The sequence below is a fragment of the Lissotriton helveticus genome, chromosome 5_1 (assembly GCF_964261635.1).
Source record: "Lissotriton helveticus chromosome 5_1, aLisHel1.1, whole genome shotgun sequence".
NCBI classification, from domain to species: Eukaryota; Metazoa; Chordata; class Amphibia; order Caudata; family Salamandridae; genus Lissotriton; species Lissotriton helveticus.
In genome coordinates, this window is record NC_136065.1 from 2,080,123,892 (window position 1) to 2,080,144,901 (window position 21,010).

The 21,010-nt window shown below is 45.6% G+C and overlaps 1 protein-coding gene across 7 annotated transcripts in view; it reads right to left on the reverse strand.

Annotated features, from left to right (window-relative positions):
* MSH5 (mutS homolog 5) overlaps nt 1-21,010 on the reverse strand; it is a 1,532,005-nt gene that overhangs the window by 1,039,270 nt on the left and 471,725 nt on the right. For all 7 annotated transcript variants that reach the window (XM_078646032.1, XM_078646030.1, XM_078646035.1 and 4 more), the window contains 2 exons: nt 19,175-19,284; nt 17,301-17,336 (listed from right to left, as the gene is read on the reverse strand). In XM_078646032.1, the coding sequence (XP_078502158.1) occupies nt 17,301-17,336; nt 19,175-19,284 (146 nt within the window). The remainder of the gene's footprint in view (nt 1-17,300; nt 17,337-19,174; nt 19,285-21,010) is intronic.

Consider the following 21,010-nt stretch of genomic DNA (forward strand, 5'->3'; position numbering starts at 1 on the left):
TGCCCAGTGCTGCGTGCCCAACAGAATTCACGAGGGCGGGGACAAATGAGAAATCGTTCAGGGTTTTCAGGGCCTAGAGGAAATACGAATGATCGTGCTCGATTTGATACTAATGTACGAGCACAGAATGGACCAAATGCCTTTGATAGACGAAATCAATATCAAATGTCTGATCATGTTCAGCCTGACCTTTACGATTCTGTTCATGCATAGGATTGCCTAGGATGGGGTAAGGAATCAGTTGAAGTTCCAGTAGATCAGACGGGTCCCTATGTTACAGCACATGTTTTGGGTTCTAATGATCGGTTTCTGGTTGATACAGGAGCTACTCGTAGCGCCTTGTCTAAACAATTGGTTCCGAGGGCTCCCCTGTCTGCCGTAACTATTACTTCGATAGGCTTCGATGGAACACCTTCCCTTAGCCCACTGTCACAACCACTTGCATTTCATGTTGGTAAATTTAGTGCTCCCTGTCCATTTTTGCTTTATCCGAATACACCAGATAATATTGTGGGCCTTGATATGCTGAAGTATTTCAGAGCTACAATACGATGTTCCCCTGAAGGAGTGCGTGTCATTCTGAATGATAATCATTCCGAGCCTGAAAGAGTTTGTCTCGTTAAAGAGGATATTGCATTAGCTTCACTTCCTACAACTTTGTGGGCTACCTCAGACTCTGATGTGGGCCAAATGGTTATCCCATTAGTACAGATTAGTGTCAAGGAGGGAGCTGTGTTACCTCGCTTGCCAAAATATAGGATTTCACAGGAGGGTGAAGAAACACTCATACGAATTGTACATGATCTTATTGGAGTTGGAGTTGTAGAGAAAGTCCCATTTAATGTTTGCAACAGCCCGATTCTTCCAATTCTGGAAAGAGACACTGACACTCGAGTATACAGATTCATCATAGACTTGAGGGAGGTAAACAAGATTGTTGTACTGCAGACCCTGTGGTTTCTGACATCACAACACTTCTTACTTTGGTTCCCCCGACTGCTACTTCGTTTTCGGTTATAGACTTGAAGAGTGCTTTCTTTTCGATCCCTATTCATCCTGACAGCCCATATTTGTTTGGTTTCACTTTGAATAATCGATCGTATAGATTTTGTAGAGTTCCTCAAGGCTATACTGAGAGTCCAAGTATTTACAGTCAAGCATTAAAAAGAGAACTTGATTATTTTGTGTTGCCCGAAGGTGTGGCTCTCATACAATATGTCGATGACATCTTGCTGGCAGGCGACACCCCAGAGCAGTGTGAAAAGAGTACTCTGTCTTTGCTTTCTTTTATTGCTTCACATCATCACAAAGTGTCGAGAAAGAAGCTGCAATATTGTAGACCAAAGGTAACCTACTTAGGTCACCTTTTGTCTAAGGAGGGACGTGCATTGACATCAGATCGCATACAAGCAATTTTAGACACTCCAGTACCTACTACACAGAAAGGAGTACGTGCATTTCTTGGTCTTACTTCCTTTTGTAGGCAATGGATTTTGGGATTTTCATATATTGTTAAGCCTTTGTTAGCACTTTTGACGAAAGATACTCCTGTACCCCTTCCATGGACAGATGAATGTGAAAATGCTTTTCGACAGTTACGACAAGCCCTTTGTTCAGCACCAGTGTTAGGTACACCAGATTACACAAAGCTTTTTACACTTTACGTGCATGAGAAAGATGGATGTGCATTGTCAGTTTTACTCCAGTTACATGGTGATAAGCAACGTCCTTGTGCTTATTTTTCAGCAGTTCTTGACCCTGTTGCTAGAGCATTGCCTGGGTGTTTTTGCTCAGTTGCAGCAACAGCTGTGTCAATACGACAGAGTGAGGGAATAGTTTTGTCACATAAGCTATTAGTGTTGGTACCCCATGCGGTTGATGCTCTTTTGAATCAAAGAAAGACGCAGCACTTAACTAGCGCTCGTCTGACAGGATATGAATTGACATTCCTAGCTCCTCACATTACATTGAAGAGATGTGCAACTTTGAACCCAGCTACTTTGTTGCCATATCCGGTGACTCAGCCTCAGTCACAAGAAATGCATGCTTGTATATTCCTGACTGAGGAACAGACAAAGGGTCGCATTGATTTGCAAGATACGCCCATTCCAGATGTGGATGGTGAATTGTGGGTTGACGGGTCTTGTTTGAAATTATCAGATGGTACGACCTCAGCCGCCTATGCAATCACCACGCTTGAAACAATAGTGGAGACAGCTTGTATACCACAGAATTCGGCTCAAGCAGCTGAATTGATAGCTTTGACACGAGCATGTGAGGTTAGTACTGATTTGTGTGTAAACATTTACACAGATATCCGCTATGCTTTTGGAGTAGCGCATGATTTTGGCCTACTCTGGAAGGAAAGAGGCTTTCTTACATCTCACGGAATGCAAATAATGCACAGTGACTTAGTGCATAATATTTTGATTGCATTGACATGCCCAAAGAAAGTAGCCATAGTGAAGTGTAGTGCGCACAAGAAAGTGACAGATAAGATTGGACAAGGTAATGCCTTTGCAGATCACGTGGCACGCGAAACTGCGACGCAAAGAAGCACTACTCCCATGTATGTAGTGAAGTCACAAGCTGAGAGATGGCATGATGTTAGGCAAGAAGTACGAGAGATAAGGAGGACAGCCTCTGACAAAGAACGTGAACAATGGTCTCAAGAAGGAGAGTTAGATGATGAAGGTTGTTGGCGGAATAAGCAGATGGATAGATGGAAGCTGCCTATAGCTTTTGTACAACCTATGGTTCAGATGGCACATGGGCTAGCACATGTTGGAGCTTCTGCAATAACGAAAATGTTTACGCAAGTTTGGGAGCATCCAGAAATTGCTAGCACAGCTAAGAGAGTAGTGCAGTCTTGCTTGATCTGTTTACAATATAATCCTGGAAAAGGAACGCAAGTTCCATCTGGAGGTTTTGCTACACCAACTGCACCTTTTGAAGTCTTGCAAATGGATTACATCCAACTTGAGCATTGTAATAATTTAAAGTATGTTCTAGTGGTGGTTTGTGACTTCAGTAAATGGATTGAAGCGTACCCACAAAGGACAATACTGCTATTACTACTGCTAAGGTGTTATTGAAGGAATTCTTCCCGAGGTTTGGTGTTTGCGGACTCCTATGGAATGATAACGGACCTCATTTTGTTGGGGAAGTTATCAAGTATGTCTTGAAGGGATTTGGAATTAAACAGAAGTTCCATGCAGTGTTCCATCACAATCAGAAGGATTGGTGAAAAGGTATAATGCTACTCTGAAGCTGAAAATTGCGAAAATTCAAGCTTCTACACACTTGACTTGACCAGATGCGTTGCCATTGGCATTGTTGTCTATCAGATCAGTACCACATTCTAGAACGGGTCTCACTCCGTACGAAGTGGTATTTGGACGACCCATGAATATTTGGGGAGTTCCAAAACCGAGTTCTGTGTATGATGTACCTTGTGTCTTGATGAATGACTATTTGGCACAATTAACCGACAGTTTGGTTTCTATTCATCAACAGGTTCCAGAAGCACTCCCTGACAGATCTACAGGTGAAGGCCATGAACTCCGTCCTGGCGACCTTGTGATGGTCAAAGTGCTCGAGAGGTCAAACAGCTTGGAGCCGAGATGGCGTGGACCAGAACAAGTGCTCCTTGCCACGAGAACAGTGGTTCGAGTCACCAACAAGAAAAACTGGGTGCATAGTACCCATTGTCGGAAGGTATCGTCGACCTTGGTGGAACCTGCTGTGCTGACTGATCATCGAGAGATCCTGACTACGGAGAGAGGCCCTGCTGTATCACCTGACGAATCTGCGGAGTTCTTCCCGGATCAGACGATTCCTGGAGCAGTGCGATACAACTTGAGACCGAGGAAAGAATCTACAGGTTTTTTTTAAAGAGACAGGTTGAGCAACCACCCTGGGTAGTGGAAACGGAATGCCGATGTGACAAGGGAGGGGGGATCAGCCCTGCGTAGTGTAGTGACACCTGTCTTGATCTGCGGTGAAGAAAACAACGTCTACCCATGGGAGAAGAGCTCCTACGATTATTTTTGTTTTGTTGTTTTCTTTTTGTTTTTAGAGAAAGTTGATTTTGTTGCTATGATGAAAAATAAGAAAAGATATTGGGAGTTATAGGTGTTTTTGCTGCTCTGACAATTATAGCAGTAATCACCTGGTCTGTTGAAATGATGTTTCCTGCTCATGAGTTATTTGTGGTTACTACTCCAGTCCCAGAAGAACACCAGCATTCCACTCTTCCGTATCATGAGCAGAAGCATCGAGAATCTTATCTTAATAATACGTTTGTTCAGATGCTCCACCATACCCATAATGCAACAAATACCACTAATTGTTGGATATGTGGTATGCTTCCAGCGCATCAAAAGAAAGGAGGAACACCTTTTATTCCACTTCCTTTCTCGCATAATGGTTCTTGTCGAGCTTGGTACACTCTTTTGTTTGCAACTAGGAAACCTACAGTAGGTGGACTTCTTTTCCGTTTGAATAAAGAGTGTTATCAGGACAAACATGGGTATCCTCAAGCAAATGGAACTATATGGGAATGGGAGGAATACTGACTGGACAATGTTTCTACGCCATATGTTTTCACCCACACAAGAGACTTTACCACAAGCAACCAATCTGTAATCACTGTTACAAGGACTAAAGCAGACTTATGTGTACAAAGTACTGGACGAATCCCACTTGGAATTAGTGATTGTGTTACTGTATTAAATATAGATGGAATAAATAATAGCTCGTTTTTGGCTTTGCATAACACATATCTAGTATGTGGAAGTCATGGATATCATAGACTACCAGTTGGATGGTCAGGTGCATGTTATGTTTCTTTTCTGTTGCCTCCTGTTTTTCTAGCACCTGCCTCATACCATCGAGATGTTAAACTGTTTAGGAACATTTCAATGAATCGTTATAAGAGGACAATAAGTACTGATGATGTGGATCAGACAGACACTAGTCTGCAGCAATATGTTGATTTTAATCTGGGCCTGTTTTCTTTTGTGGGCGCTGCATTAAATAGGAGAAAAGTGTGACGATTAACTAGAGGTGTGGAAGCTGTCACTAATGAAACTGCTATAGCACTTGGAAATATTACTGAAGAGTTACAAGTTGCTAGGATTGTAGCTCTCCAGAATAGGATGGTGTTAGATGTTATGTTAGCAGATAGAGGAGGTGCATGCAAAGTTATCGGTAGTAGTTGTTGCGTTTTTATCCCTGACAATTTGCCCTCAGTGTATGATGCAATTCTTAAACTGCATAAAATAGTTACAGAGATTCATACTAAGAATGGCACCTGGACTTTTGCTGGATGGTTTTGGGCTCTAGTTTCTGCTTGGGGTTGGAAATTACTGACTATTCTCTGTATTGCAATCGCAGTGATTTTCACCTGTTGTATGTGTATCAATTGTGGCCCAATGCTATGTTCTATGTGCATAACTGCTTGTATACCATTCAAGAAGAATACTTTGAATGTAAAAGCACAACACATGTTAGATAAAGAAGTAGCTGATATGATGCGTATAGATATACAGGATGAATGTTTAGATTATCCCAAAAGAGCGTATGTCTTTAGCTAATGCTAAAAGGGCCGTCTGTTGTAATTTAACAGCGATTAGATTGAGCATTAGCAAAAGACATCTTAGTTCTAGCCGTTATCTTGACATTTAGTGGACTTCATTTTGTATTCACGGCAGCCATTTTGTCTGCTACATGCTGCCTCGTGCCGACCATGTGCTTTGTCCTATCTTCCTGTTCATGGTGCTTGAATCTGCCCAGTAACAGGCTATAAATAGTGTCCCCTACTTTGCCGCTGACCATTAGTCTTCACATCTGGTAGTGATTCGCTCTAGATTGGAATGTGTTTGTCAAGCCCCCAAGACTGTTAGCTCCTCCCACTGATCGATTGTGCCTCTCGATATTACCTTATATGTACATAAAATGTGCTCTTGTGCTTTGTACCGCCTTCTTTTGAGCCCCTGGGCGGATATAAATAAACCATGCATTCTTAGCTTGTGGTGCTACATCTTGCAATGCCGAAGGGTACTGTTTGAACCGTAGCACCACCTCATGAGGTGTAATAAATGTTACGTTTTCTATTTCCAGTTTCTGTGCCAACTTCTTTCAATTGGTCTGAGGACTTCGTGCAGAGAAGGGCGAACCCCTCGCACTAGCGGGTCTGGCTGAGGCTTGCACGACATCTGGAGGTTCTTTACCAGCCAGGGCGTAGCAGATCTTGATGCATAGTATTATCCATCTCGAAAGTGTGCGCTTGTGCACAGCTCTTCCTTTTCTGCAACCAGCAAATCCAACAAACAGCTGGTCATCAACTCGATAGTCCTTCGTCCTATCTAGATAAAAGCTCACCGCCCTTTTAGGGTCCAGACGGTGAAGCCGCTCCTCCTCCTTGGAAGGGCGAGGGGGAAGATAGAAGGTAGGAAGGGTAATAGAATGTCCTAGATGGAAGGGAGTTACCACCTTAGGCAGAAAAGCAGCCCTGGTCCTAAGAACCATTCGTTCAGCATGAATGGTCAAGAATGGGGGCTTTGAACTAAGAGCTTGAAGCTCACTTACCCTCCTTGCCGAGGTACTTGCAACTAGGAAAACCGTATTAAAGGACAACAACCTCAAGGGACAATTATGCAGAGGTTCGAAAGGGGAACCCATTAGAAAAGTAAGCACCAGATTCAAATCCCATTGAGGCACAATAAAAGGAGTAGGAGGAAATGTATTTGTAAGGCCCTTCAGAAATCTTAAAACAATAGGAGATTTAAATAAGGACGGCTGATCTGGCAGGCAGAGAAAAGCAGACAAAGCCGAAAGATAACCTTTCACTGTAGCCACAGCAAAACCTTGCTGCGCTAAAGAAAGAGCGAACAGGAGTATATCTGACAAACGAGCCCTCAAAGGGTCAATGGACTTCTCCCCACACCAAGTCACAAATTTAGACCATCTGTAAGAATAGATTGACTTAGTGCAGTCACGCCTGGCCGATAGAATGACATCCACCACATCATGTGGGAGAGAAAAGGAATTCAGGTTGCCCCGTTCAATCTCCAGGCATGAAGGTGTAAGGTCTGGAGGTGGGGGTGTAAAACCTGCCCCTCCATCTGAAAGAGGAGATCTGCCCTGAAAGGGAGACGGAGCGGCGGCACGAGGAGAGGTGGAGAAGATCTGTATACCACACCCTTCTTGGCCAATCAGAGGCGACCAATATAACTTGGGCCCGGTCTTGGCAAATCTTCCTCAGAACCCGAGGAATCAAGGGTATGGGAGGAAACGCGTAAAGGAGTTGCGAGTCCCAACTCAACTGAAATGCGTCCCCCAAGGCTCCCTGCATCGGAAACTGGAGGCTGCAAAATGACGGGCAGTAAGCATTCTCGCGAGTGGCGAACAGGTCCACCTGAGGAGTTCCCCACGTCCGAAAGACGTGACAAACTACCTCTGGATGAAGCCTCCACTCGTGGTCGGCTGAGAACTGCCGACTGAGACTGTCTGCACGCACGTTCAGAACTCCGGCCAGATGATTTGGCATCAGACAAATCTGATGATCCTGAACCCAGGACCAGAGACGCAGAGCCTCTCTGCACAGACACTGCGACCCTACTCCTCCCTGCTTGTTTACATACCACATCGCGGTGGTGTTGTCCGTCAGGACCTGAACCGACCGCTCGCGAAGGGAAGGGAAGGGAGAAAGGCCTTGAGCGCCAGACGTATCGCCCGCAATTCCAGAAGGTTGATGTGAAGCAACCTTTCCTCTGGAGACCAAAGACCCTTGATCTCCAGATCCCCCAGAGGAGCATCCCACCCTAGAGTGGACGCATCCGTTATCACTGTGGCCACCGCTGGAGGAAGTTGGAAAGGCTTTCCTTGAGACAGATTGCCCTCCACACTCCACCAAGACAGATCCGCTGCAGTTTCTCTGGAGATCCTGATGGATTCCCTGAGATCTCCGTTGTGCTGATACCACTGCCTGCGGAGGCACCACTGGAGTGCCCTCATATGCCAGCGTGCATAGTTGACCAACAGAATGCAGGAAGCCATCAGACCGAGCAGACGTAGGACCTTCAGGACTGGAACGAACGCTCCATTGCGAAATAAAGGAATCATTTCCTGTAGGTCGCTAATCCTTTGAGGTGGAGGGAATGCCCGACATACAGTAGTATCCAGTACTGCACCTATGAACAGGTTGTGCTGGGAGGGCACCAGGTGAGATGTGGGTACATTTATTGAAAAACCCAACCTGTACAACAACTGAGTTGTGACTTGCAGATGATGGAGCACTTTCTCCGGAGATTCTGCTTTGATCAGTCAATCGTCCAGATAAGGGAATACCGGAACCCCTGACCTTCTGAGATGTGCAGCCACCACTGCCATCACCTTGGTGAAGACTCGAGGCGCAGTAGTAACACCAAACGGAAGGACCGCAAACTGGTAGTGCTGCGATCCCACCGTAAAACGGAGATACTTCCTGTGCGACTTCAGAATGGGGATGAGGAAATACGCATCCTGCAAGTCGATCGACACCATCCAGTCTTCTTCCAGCAGCGCTTGAAGAACCCGCGCAAGGGTGAGCATCTTGAACTTCTCCTGCTTCAGGTAAAGTTTCAAGATCCTGAGATCCAGGATTGGACGAAGTCTGCCATCCTTCTTGGGGATCAGGAAATACCGGGAGTAGCACCCCTGACCCCTCTTCTGCTCTGGAACAACCTCTATCACACCCTTTCTGAACAGAGCCAGGACTTCTTCCTGCAAGAGCAGCAGGTGGTCCTCCGCACAAAAACCTTGCCAAGGAGGGTAATTGGGGAGAAATTCCCGAAAGGGAAGAGCATACCCATTCTCCACGAGATTGAGAACCCAAAGATCCGATGTAATCAATTCCCAATCTCGTAGAAATTGGGTAAGCCGGCCCCCCACTGGGCCCACATGATCCGGAATGGCGGATCTAGGGATGCTTTGCTGTGGTGGCAGGGGGTTGGGAAGAGGTAGAGCAGGAGGAGGAGGCCTGACGACCTCTAGGACGAGTTCTTTGCCTGCCTCTGTACGACTTGTACGGCGTATTTTGCTGCTGCTGCTGCTGCTGAGGCTGCCTGTAGGCCCGAAAGGAAAACCTGCCAAAACCTCTGAACCTCTTCCCTGTAGTACCTCTGGACTGTAGGCCCAAATATCTCGCTGTCGCTCTGCTGTCCTTGAAGCTTTCCAAAGCAGCATCGGCCTTCTTTCCAAACAATCCTGACCCATCAAAGGGCAAATCCATCAAGGCAGCTTGGACATCCGCAGAGAATTCAGAGGATTTTAGCCATGCCGCTCTTCTTGTGGCCACTGAAGAACCCATCACTCTTGCCACCGAATCAGCAGTGTCCAGACCACTCTGAATGACCTGTCTAGCGGCAGCCTGAGTGTCAACAATCACCTCTTGAAAATCCTTCCTATCTACCTCAGGAAGCTTTGGAACCAGCCGTTTGACTGAATCCATCAACGCATAGATATAGCGTCCCATTAGACAAGTTGCATTAGTCGATTTGAGCGCCATGCTCAGAGACGTTTTAAGGCAAGGGCAAAGTGGGCTCTGGCCCAGGGCCCCAGCATTTCAGGGGGCCCGCTGTTAGAGCCAGCTCTGTTCTGCATAGTGTTGCTCTGCTGACCTTGAATAATTCTTAAACAGACTGTTTTAAATACCATTTTCCTTTAATTTTAATGTGGGTGAAGGGTTAACGTCTATTATACACATTTTACAGAGAAATATTGTATTTATGTTTAATGCAACATCCATAAAAAAAGTTTCATTTTATCATAACAGGACCCGGAATATGGGAAATGAGAAGTTGTCACAAAGATTATGTGCAGTAATATTAATGGGCTGCTGTGTTACAATATTGAAAACAATATCCCTAAACATTAGAAGTGTAGATGCCGGTAGACTCCTACTACCTCTGCTCTACCCACTACTGTCTATTAGCATTAGGGGGCAGATGTATCAAGCCTTTTGCGATTCGCAAAGGCCGGAATTCGCAAAAGGCTTATTAGCAGTTTTTGACATGTATCAAAAAAATCGCAAAGTAAGGAATCCCAAAAATTTGCGATTCCTTATTTTGCTTAGGCATTTAAGGAATCGCAAATTTTGCGATTCCCTAAATGCGATGTATGTAGGTTTTCGTAATTGCGAATTTGGGTTAAGAAATCGCAAATTACCACCAACTTGTAGTTGGTGGTAATTTGCGATTTCTTTTAAAAATGACCTATTTGGCATTTGTGAGGGTGGCATGTGACGCACATACATGCCCATAGGGCATGTATGTGCGCCATATGCACACACATGTAGATTTCAGGGGTGCAGCAGGGTGTCTTTGTGACACCCCTGCCCCCTTGAAATTATTCCCAATTTGCGATTAGCAAATTGCGAATCGCAAATTGAGAATTATTTCACAATCATTCCTATGGGCCTCCTGGCCCATAGGAATGCATGGGAAATTATTACTTAATTGCGAATTCGCAAATAAGGAAGACTAAGAAATCGCTAAAAAATTGCGATTTTCTACATACATTCCATTTTGCGATTTCTAAATAAAACGATTCCTTAAAAATCGCTATTTAGAAATTGCAAAATGGAATCTTGATAAATCTGCCCCCTAGTCACTTGAATGTTTTTAATGTTTTATCGTTTTAAATGCCCTATCATTGCTCTACTGCGTGTTCCAGTGAGCAATAGCTTTTAAATTTTGAATCTGTGGTTGTTACTGTTTTTATTCACTTTAGCCTTGCTGAGGTTTGGCTCCGCTGTTTGACCCTGTCTACTTAGTTGGTAGTGCACCTTTGCGTGTTGCAGGGTGCTGGAGCTATACTTTGCTTCTCCCCACGTACCTTGAAATCGCTGGGCAGCGGGTTTTGTTCTGCCCCTGCTCCCCGTTTGCTGGTAAATTTGCTGTCCTCGCATTGTGTTGCAGACATTTTTTAGTTCCCCAGGCTGGAAATTTGCAGGTGTCATCTTGGGTCGGCGGTCTAGTTTTTTCCGCTCGACCTCTAGATCATCTATTTAATGGTACCCTTCTGGCAGGTGTGCGCAGAGGGTGCGCCACCTGCGCGCTTAAGGCAAGCACGTCTACGCCTGTCCGCACCTGGACCGCGGCCAGCACCAGCCATGCTGCACCTTTCGTCCCAGCAGCCAGATTAGCCTGGTCCAGGGAGCAGCTTTTAAGTATGACTACAATAAGGTGTTTTGTGTCTCCTTGCATTGACCTAGATACCAACGTGGACTGCCAGGATAAGTCAGGTCAAAAGCTTCACTGTAATAGCTGTACCTTTTCTTTGAGCTACAAAGAGGGGTCGAAAAACAGTTGTACCCCCCTCTCCCAAAGTTACCCTCAATATATCATGTGGCCACAAGCATTGATCTTAAGGTCTGCCTGATAAATTGTAGATCTCTAGGTAAACATTCTGATGAGATCTGGCTTGCATTGCAGTCTAGCACTTGGGACCTTATGTTTTTAACTGAAACGTGGTTAGAAGATAGTTCCAATCCTGATATTTTCCTGGCGATACCAGGGGTTTACGGGTTGTCACTTCTAATCGAGTGGCCAACAAAGTGGGGGGTGGGCTTGCTGTGATTTTGAGAGATGACTAGGAAATCTTGAGCAAGAGAATAGATGGCTTTGGGATGATTAAGTCCCTGTCTTTCTGCATTAAAACTTCCCCTGCACTATCCATATCAGGGTTGCTGGTCTATAGACCCCCGGATACTCTCACCAGTCACTTGCTTGAGCTGTGTGGTACTATTGCAGACCTGGCTCTGAGGGATCCCAATTTTATTTATCCTCATAGACTTCAATGTCCAAATGGACAATAGCAGCTGTCCTTCGGCCTCTCAGTTGGCAGTCACTCTTAAGGGCATGAATCTTGCTCAGAAGGTGTGCACCTCCCCCCATAAATCCAGACACATGTTGGATCGTATTTTTACGAATGATCCCACTTTGAAAGTGGAGGCTCTGCTTCCTCTTACTTGGTCTGACCATTGGTTAGTTCCATTTAGGTGGACCAGCACTACATGGTTAAATAAAGCTAGATCCTTGTCTGAAGAAAGGAGAGATTGGAGAAAGATCTCCCCTGGGACTATGGTTTCTGTGTTACAGTCAAACCCTCTTATGCTGTCGGGTGACCCCTGCAGGGACGCATGGTCCTTCAATTCCTGGATCACATCTGCCTTGGACAGAGTAGCACCAAATAAGACTTTGAAAGTGGCCAGGAGGAAACTGTCTGCCCCCTGGTTTACTTCTGATTTTCGGGTAGAGAAAAGCTCATGTAAAAAGCTGGAGCGTGTATGACGTAAAGCCTACGATCCTGAGGCAAAATCTGCCTACAGAACAGTTGTAAAAAAAGAATTCACAAGCTAAAACATAACGCCATCAGAGACTTTATGGTCAGCCAAATTAAGTCCTCCAACAACTCACTTAAAGAAGTCTTTAAGATAGTCCAAGGCTTTATCACCCCTATGGCTTTGGACAGCATTATCGTTCCCTCAGTTCCCCTTTGTGAGGACCTATCTCTTTTTTTTCAGGAAAAAGTGCAATCCATCTACTCCGCTTTATCCTTAGCTGGGTCTCCTATCATTCCAAAACTCACTCTTGACCTACCTAGGTTGTGGTCCGAGTTCATCCCGTTTAGCCCTGCTGCATCCCTGGCAGAATTGAACAAGTGCAGATCAGGTTCACCTGGTGATCCTTGCCCAGCCAAGTTAATTAAATTGCTGGCTGATGGGTTCAATTGGCAACTGAACATTATTTGGAACTGTTCCCTGATGACGGGCATCTACACTTTCCTCTAGAAAGCGGCCTACATCTTGCCCATCCTGAAAAAAGCAGATGCCGATCCTATGGAGCTCAAGAACTTTAGGCCTATCTCCCTCCTGCCTGTCCCAGCCAAAATCCTTGAGAAGGAAGTGCAGAAGCAATTATCTAACTTCCTTGAGTCTAATAACTGTTTGCATGGCTCCCAATCAGGCTTCGGATCGGGATATAGTACAGAGACTGCCCTCCTGGAAGTGACAGAAACTGTAAGAGAAGCCCTAGACCAGGGTAGCTAAGCCATGCTAGTGCTGTTGGATCTTTCCGCAGCATTTGACACAGTGTCTCCCCAAATTTTACTGGAGAGACTTGAGCACCTGAGACTGTTGGGTAATGTGCTGGCGTGGTTCTGCTCGTTCTTAGTGGGCCAGTCGCAGCAAGTGTTTTTTTTCCGCCCCCATATTTTCAAACCTAAATCTCGTGTTTGGGATGCCCCAGGGCTCTGCCCTGAGCCCCACTCTGTTCAACGTTTATCTGGCTCCTCTGGCTTCTCTCGTCAAACAATGGGGAGTGAAAGCTGTGTCCTATGCTGATGACACTCAGCTGCTGTACACTTTCAATGAGCATGCAGAGGCAGCATTCGACAATTTTAAGAACTGTCTGGTCAATATCTCGACCTGGATGACGGATTGCTGCCTCAAATTAAATACTGACAGAACCGAGGCGTTGTTTTTTAATCAACCTTCTCCTCCGTCTCCTGATCTCTGGTGGCCTTCGGAGCTGAACCCTCCACCTACTCCAGTCAATGCAGCTAGCAATCTCAGTTTCAAATTCGATATGCTCCTCTCTTGTAAAGCCCAGATCTGCCAAGTCTCTTCGGCCTGTTTCTGGAAACTAAAAGCCTTGCTGAAATTTTTGCATTTTCTTTCAATGGATTGTCGGAAGACTGTAGTCCATGCCATGGTTACATCGAGGTCGGACTATGCTAATAGCTTGTACCTGGCTCTTCCTGCCTATCTGATTCAAAGACTACAGGTTATTCAGAATGCGGCAGCTAGACTCATTAGAAATGTGCCATTTCATCATCACATCTCCCCCCACCTGCGGAGCCTTCATTGGCTGAATGTCCAAAAGAGGAAAGTGTTCAAGGCACTCACCATCGCCTATAGAGCATCCAGGGAAAGGGGCCCGGTATATCTGAGACAGAGACTCCGGAAATACCACCAAGCGAGGACCTTGAGATCCAATCTTCAGCAACTTCTCAGGATCCTGCGCTTCTCTAAAACCAGGATTGTGGTAGAGCTTTCTCATGGATGAACCGCATCTTTGTGGAACTCCATGTCTGGCCATCTTTGTAAGGCAGACACTGAACACGCATTTCGGAAGGCGCTGAAGACCTGGCTATTCGCCTGTTCCTAGTCTGGAGTCCTTTTTCCCCTCCTCCTACTCTGCAGGATCCGCCTCAGCGCCGGGACACCTCCGTTGGCGGTAGCCGTGTGCTTTACAAGTGCTATTTGATTTGATTTAGAATTTGAACCAGTGTACCTGTGCACTGTTAGTGACATTGCCTAAGAGGGCATGAAAGAGGTGAAATTGGATCATAAATTCAAAGCTGTTGCGGACAGGGACCCCCAAAATACGTTCGGCCCAGGGCCTCCAAAATCCTTAAGATCTCCCTGGCCATGCTTGCCGAGGAAAATACTTTTTTAGCAGCCTGGTCCTGCTTCTTCGATTCCTTATCCCCAGGGACCTGTGGAAAAGCGCCTGCAGATTTTTTCAAGCAGGCCCCCTGCACAACCAAGCTCTCTGGCAAGGGGTGTGCAGATAAAAAGTCTGGGTCACCAGGCGCCACCCTGTACCTTCTTGCAACCGCCCTCGAACCAGCAGGGGCTGTAAGGGGTCTTTTCCAAACCTTAGATAAAGGCTCCGCCAAAGCATCATTAAAAGGGAGCATAGGCTCGACCACAGAGGTAGGCGAATGAAGGACTTCAGTCAGTATATTAGCTTTATACTCTGCGGTTGGAAGTGTTAAATTCAACAAGTCTGCAGCCTTTCTTATGACCACGTGATAAGGTGTAACATCCTTAGAAGGGGCATCAGAAACAGAGGCCAAATCCCAATCAGGGGACAGTTCAAGACCATTAGCCTCTCTCAGATCATCGAAAAGATCCTCTGAATCCTGTAGCTCACCCTCTTCCATTTCTGCTTCACGATACCTCTGCTCTTCCAGAAATCTCTGTGCCTCACGCCTCGACCTCTCCTTCATAAATGAAGTCGACAGATTTGGAATCGACTCCGTCGGAGCCGGAATCGAGCCCGAAGCCAGAGGACCAGACCGCTGAACACGAGGTCGGATCGGATTCGGCATCGAGGGTGTCGGCGTCGAAGGTCTTGGCGTCGAAGGCTTCAGCGTCGAAGGCTTCGGCGGCGCCGAGTAAAGCCAAGGCGGCGGCGGAGCCGGCATAAATGGCATAAAAGGCGCAGGAGCGTAAGTCTGGGGGATACCCAGATTGTATGCTAATGGACCCGTGGGACCAACCGGTGCACCAGAGGGGTACATAGCTCTTGAATATACTCCATACATAGCATTCAGGAACTGAGTAGGGTCCTGACCTGGAGCAAGAAAAGCCGATAAGAGCCCACAGGCTGCTCTCGAGGGAGCGGAGTCTTCTCGACTTCGACCTCAACCTCAGGCTGATGCACCGGGGTTGACGAACCCGCAGGCAACGGAGCCTCCACTTCTCCTCCATCTTCTTCATCTCCCTCACCCTCCTAGTCAGAAGAATGAGTCGGAGCCGGAGAAGGATTCGACATCGGCTTCGGTGAGTGAACAGGCGAATTCACAGGCGAAGCTTTACCTTCGGAGACTTGAACTTCCGAGTCGGAGCCTCCAGATCCTTGCGAAGTAACTTCACATGCGACTTCGGTCTCGAGCTCGAGTCCTTCCCAGAGTGATGGCGAGACTCATGAGATCTCTTCTTGTGCTTCTTCCTCGATGACTTCGAAGCATGCACCGAAGACGACCTTGAGCGTGACTTCGAGCGAGACCTCGACCTCGAACGACGAGTCCGTGACCTCGACCTCTTCTTGTCCTTCCTGCTCTTCAATTTTGCAACATGGAGTTTCGCCTCCCTCTCACGGAGAGCCTTAGTATTCATTTTCTTACAGGATGAACATTCCTCGAAGTCATGGTCCGACTCAAACACCAAACGCAGCACTCGTGCGGATCCGTAATAGACATCATCTTGCCGCACTCTCCGCAGGGCTTGAATCCAGTCTTCTTCGTGGACATTTCGACACAAAGAAGCAAAAGGACACCGAAATGAAACAAACAGTAACAAAGTTACCAACAGCTACAGAGGATCCCTAGAAACCGTTAGCGTTGACGACGCGGAAAAAAGGAAACTGATGTCATCACGCCGGCGTGGGCCTATTATGGATTTGGCGACGTCAGCGGAGTCGTGCACGGTGTCGTGCCACTGTGACGTCGTCCACGTCGGCATGAAGCTACAAAAAGAATTTCCAAATGTTGCTGACGCAAGGGGATATTCACAAGGTGAGGAATCCACTGGCAGATGTATCCATCAGAAATAGGCAGCGAGCATGGTCCTCTTCTATCCGCTAGTAGGCCGCTTAATGAATGATTCATTCTGCTTTCAATCTCCTCTCTGTTCACTTTTTTGTTCAAATATTTTTATTGTTATTTGAAGGAGAGAACAAATTGATAATATATTGCAATTCAACAGAACATTAGATAATAAAGAGTAATTTAAATTCAAAGGAATTACAGATCAAAAACAGATGTCATTGCAGCAATTAATGAGATGGCGAAGAAAGAAGAAAAACATATCTTATTGTAACAAGGGAATTTCAAAATATAAGTAGAGATGACAAATATGATATGTTATTATAGTGAACAGATAGTAATAAAAAGAAAACCCAGGTACACAAAATAAATATGAATATTATTATAGAAACATATGAAGATCATCCACCAGTCGAATTGCTGGTAAAAAGAACAGAGAATGAAAGAGGAAACGGAGAGAAGTAAAAAGAAAAGAGGGGAAAAGTAAAGGGGAGAAGAGAAAGAAGAAAGAGAAAGGTTCCTCTCTGTTCTTGCATCCGTGTAGCACAGGGTGTCCTACATTGGTGCTCGAATGAATCTGTGGGACATAATCATGTAAAGCACTGATGCATGTCGAGCACATGTAAAGCACACACCCACCCAGCAGCGGGTGCAGAGCTGGGCACAGAGCAGGTCTGCAGGAAATGTACAGCCCATGGAGAGGAATTAACTGGCACGGGGGCAAGACTTACTACTGGGGGTGACTTCAAGGTTAGTCCAATGCCGAAGGAGCTTCACAAATACAAGGTTTCACCGGTAACGTGCAGAGATCTGGCCCTGATGGACTAAAGCTGAACCGCCCGTTTCGATCATTTAATTACACTCTAATGTATCTATCCACGCATCTACCAAATTATTCATTCACCCATCCATTCTCTTACCAGTATGTGTCTTGGTCCATGTTCACAATATCGGTCCTTTTAAAAAGAAAAGAATAAATAGTTTTAATATGTATCTTTATTTGTATTTCCTTTACAACAATGGTGATCTTGCTGCTCAGCGCTGCGCGTGGATTTTGCATGTGTGGTTTTCTCATTTTCCAGGATGAGAGTCCCTGAGTTTGGAAGGGGGGGGCGGGGTGCGGGTGGGTGAGCCATGCCTCGGTATGGTATATGTGGCTGTGTTTTATCCATTTACAACGGCTGTGTCATCCATGGTCACCCGGTGTCATGCAAGACGGCTCCCTCAATCAGTGACTACCATAAGGAATTCTAATCACAAAGTTGACCTCTTCAAACAAGTGAGGTCACGCAGCAAACCAGCAAAATGACTCTACAAGAACTTGGTCCAAGTGAATGATTACATCCGCTGTGTGCATGCCGTCGTGTGTACGTGTTACTATTCAGTCGCCCCACATCATCCAGATGTGACCGTGCATGGCGTCTGAAACACCAGAGAAACCTGCAAAGTATGCAAAGTATGTCACCAACCCTGAGGTCAACGGGAAATCCTAAACTGCAGCGTGAAGCTGGACACGAGGATAAGGAGGTCTGCAGGATGCAGCCCCGGAGGAGAGCGCCGTAAAATGAAAGGATGCTATAAACGTCGATGCAACTTTGGACCATTGCCTGATTTTTTATGGCCACGCCACATTCTTCCCAATCAGTTTTACCTGACCTCAAATTACGGGCGGGAGTACAACTGTCCGGGACTATATTTAATACAAAAGATGATACAGGTGGAGGGTTACACTTGTCTTGGAGCATGTCTGGCAGTAGCAGGAAACCTGGCAGACAACTGTAATCAGGAAACACAGAACACATTTCCTCAGTATGAAGTTTAATGGTAGCAGCAGGAAAAAACAAGCATTGGCAATGCGAGTGTCAAGATGCTGCCTTTGTCAGTATTTGCTGTTAAATACTGTTTAAAAAAAAAGTTAAAAAAAACCAAGAATGGCTGAAAAGCGAACACATCTCTCATCGTATCTCAGAACTGTACAATGAAGTCAATGTTTTTAAGCTTTATAAATGGCATGCTTTGTTTTCCAAATACTTTTTCACTCAGGAAACTGAACAGAAAGGAAGTGTCAGAATGTAAAGGGGAACATTTGCCAAGGCCTACATTACTTTATACAGGAATCAGCCATTTGGTCCTCTGTCGTAGCCCAGGAAGCAGATTAAGGGGCTTCCAAGAGAAATGTCATGCCTCAGCAGCTAGAATAGGGAGGGTAGCAGATGGCCCTTCCCCAGTACCGAATCTGTGTGCCAAACCTTGAGCTTTCTTGCAATATGTGGAATGCAGGAGGCAAACAAAAACAACCCTTAAAGTCTGCTCTTTGACCAGACCCACCAAAAATACCTCTGTTAATGTGCTTTTATAGTCAAGTTGGGATGAACAGGGTGCATTACAACATGGCTGGGGGTGTAGGGGTTGGACGTGGGAAGCAGCATTCTCATAGAGTGATGAATTAAAAAAGTAGTTCCTTAAGAGTGACCAGTAGAAGGAAACAAGTCGGCCAATCAAAAGGATTGTAAAGTGGCTATGCTCCAGGAGAGGGACAAACACAAGAAGAGGAAGGAAAGCCATCAAATAAAGAGCAAACACGTGAGGGCCGCAATAAAGGCAACCAATGTTAAGCAATAGGGAGGCTGCAAGCCTACTAAGTTCACAATAATCAGTTCACAGCCAGACAGCTTGCTAGAAAGAAATTACTTGTGACTAGATGACTGCAGTCTGCTCTTAACACAAGAGATGTGGGCTCAGGGAAAATGTCTAAAATGTGCCATTTAATTGGAACTGAAGAAAAAATACATACAGCAAAAATTTCTTTAAGGCCAGAATGGGAACCCCAATGGTAATATCTTCCAGCTCCACACCAACACGCCGACGATCAAGGAACTTCAGTAGTCCTCCTAATGCTCTTACCTGTCCCAACAGACAAAAGAAGAGATATGATGTGCAACAGGAATATGTTTAAGCCTTGTGACATTGATCTACCTCAGTCATCAGCAAAACCATAAGGAGCCTAGGTGCAGTCTCTTATCAGATACACTAGCAATAGTATTTTTCTTCAACAGGGACTGCCTTGAACCTTCTTCATTTTTTTACAGCTGCAGGGTTCTTCGAAAGAAAACAAGAATAATCAGAAATTGAGTAGTAGACTGCCCAGGACTGTAGGGCCATAGCTGGTAAAGATGAACAAGTTACTCACTTTTGGTAATGCTCTTTAAGGTGGATACTCTATCTAACACAGATTTCTTGTCTTTACAATTTTCCCCAGGCACCAGATTGGATCTTGAAACTTTCCACAGCAGTGCCCCCGTGTTCTGCTAGGTTGTGCTGTGTTTGCTTCATTCCACCCCAAAGAAAGAGAGAGCGGAGCCACATATAAGAGCCACCCCAGCATGCCAAAGTCAGTTTCTTACTTGATTTTTTCCACGCTCTTGGATGCAGACAAAACAATCGTCTGGCAGTGTCTTAGATTGTAAAAAGAGACAGTTCCAAAGACACGGAAGGTGGAGGCCAGTGAGGAATCTTCAGTTGCATGGAGTGTCAACCAGACAGAGCATTACTTGTTCTTCTGATGTATGCTTCTAACGCAGATTCCCCACCTTTAGAATAGATACCAAAGCAAAACCTTCTAATGTGGAGGATCTGTGGATTGGGCTCAAACCAGAAAATCTTGCAAGACCAAATGGACGAAATGGCGTACCCGGCGGACCTGTCTGTCAAGGCAGTAGTGCTTCTTAAACATGTGCGCTGTGGCCTGACAGATGTCAAGGACAACACAGGGGTAACATAACAGCCGCAATCTCAGACCTCTCCGGGGCTGCTTTTTTACCAATGCATTAAAGATCTTAATGAAGCAGACTATCCACCTTGGCAGAGTTCTTTTCTGCACAGCCTTTCCTTTCTTCACCATAGAGAACCCCACAAAAAGGGTCTACCCAGTGGTCCTTGGAATGTTTGATGTAAAGACTAACAGTTCTTTTGGGGTCCAACTGAAATAGCTTCTTCTCTTTCCAGGGGTGAGACTTGGCAAAGAACTCTGCAAGAGGGATATGCTGCCCAACACGGAAAGGAGTCACAACAAGAAGGCAGCCTGAGTCCTCAGCACAGTATGTCCAGAAAAATGGTGATGTAGGGGGTGTGCTGATAGAGGCTTGAATTGCTGATAGAGGCTTGAATTCACTAGTGTTGAGCTGAAGTGATCACAATGAGGAAGTCGGTCTTTGAGGTCAGAAGAAGCAACAAGCAGTTATGTATCAGCTAAATGGGAATACACAAGCTAAAGTCCCACTGTGGCATCACCAAAGGTTTGGGAGGAAACGTGTTAAACCTTTAATAAACCACAAGTGATTTAAACAAAGATGGTTGGTTCAGCAAACAAAAAACGACAACAATTTTGACAGATTAAATTTAATAGGGCCCACTACAAGATCTTGCTGGGTCAAAGTCCCAACATACAATAAAATATCCAACAGTTTGGCTTGTAAGTTGTCTATAATGGAGACTCCACACTAGACCACAAATTTGCCCCAGAGCCCAGCGTAAATTAACTTTGAAGATCAAGCATCAGGAAGCAATGATGACATCCACAATGTCAAATGGTAGATGGAACACAGCTAACTGCCACTGCTCAAGCTCTATG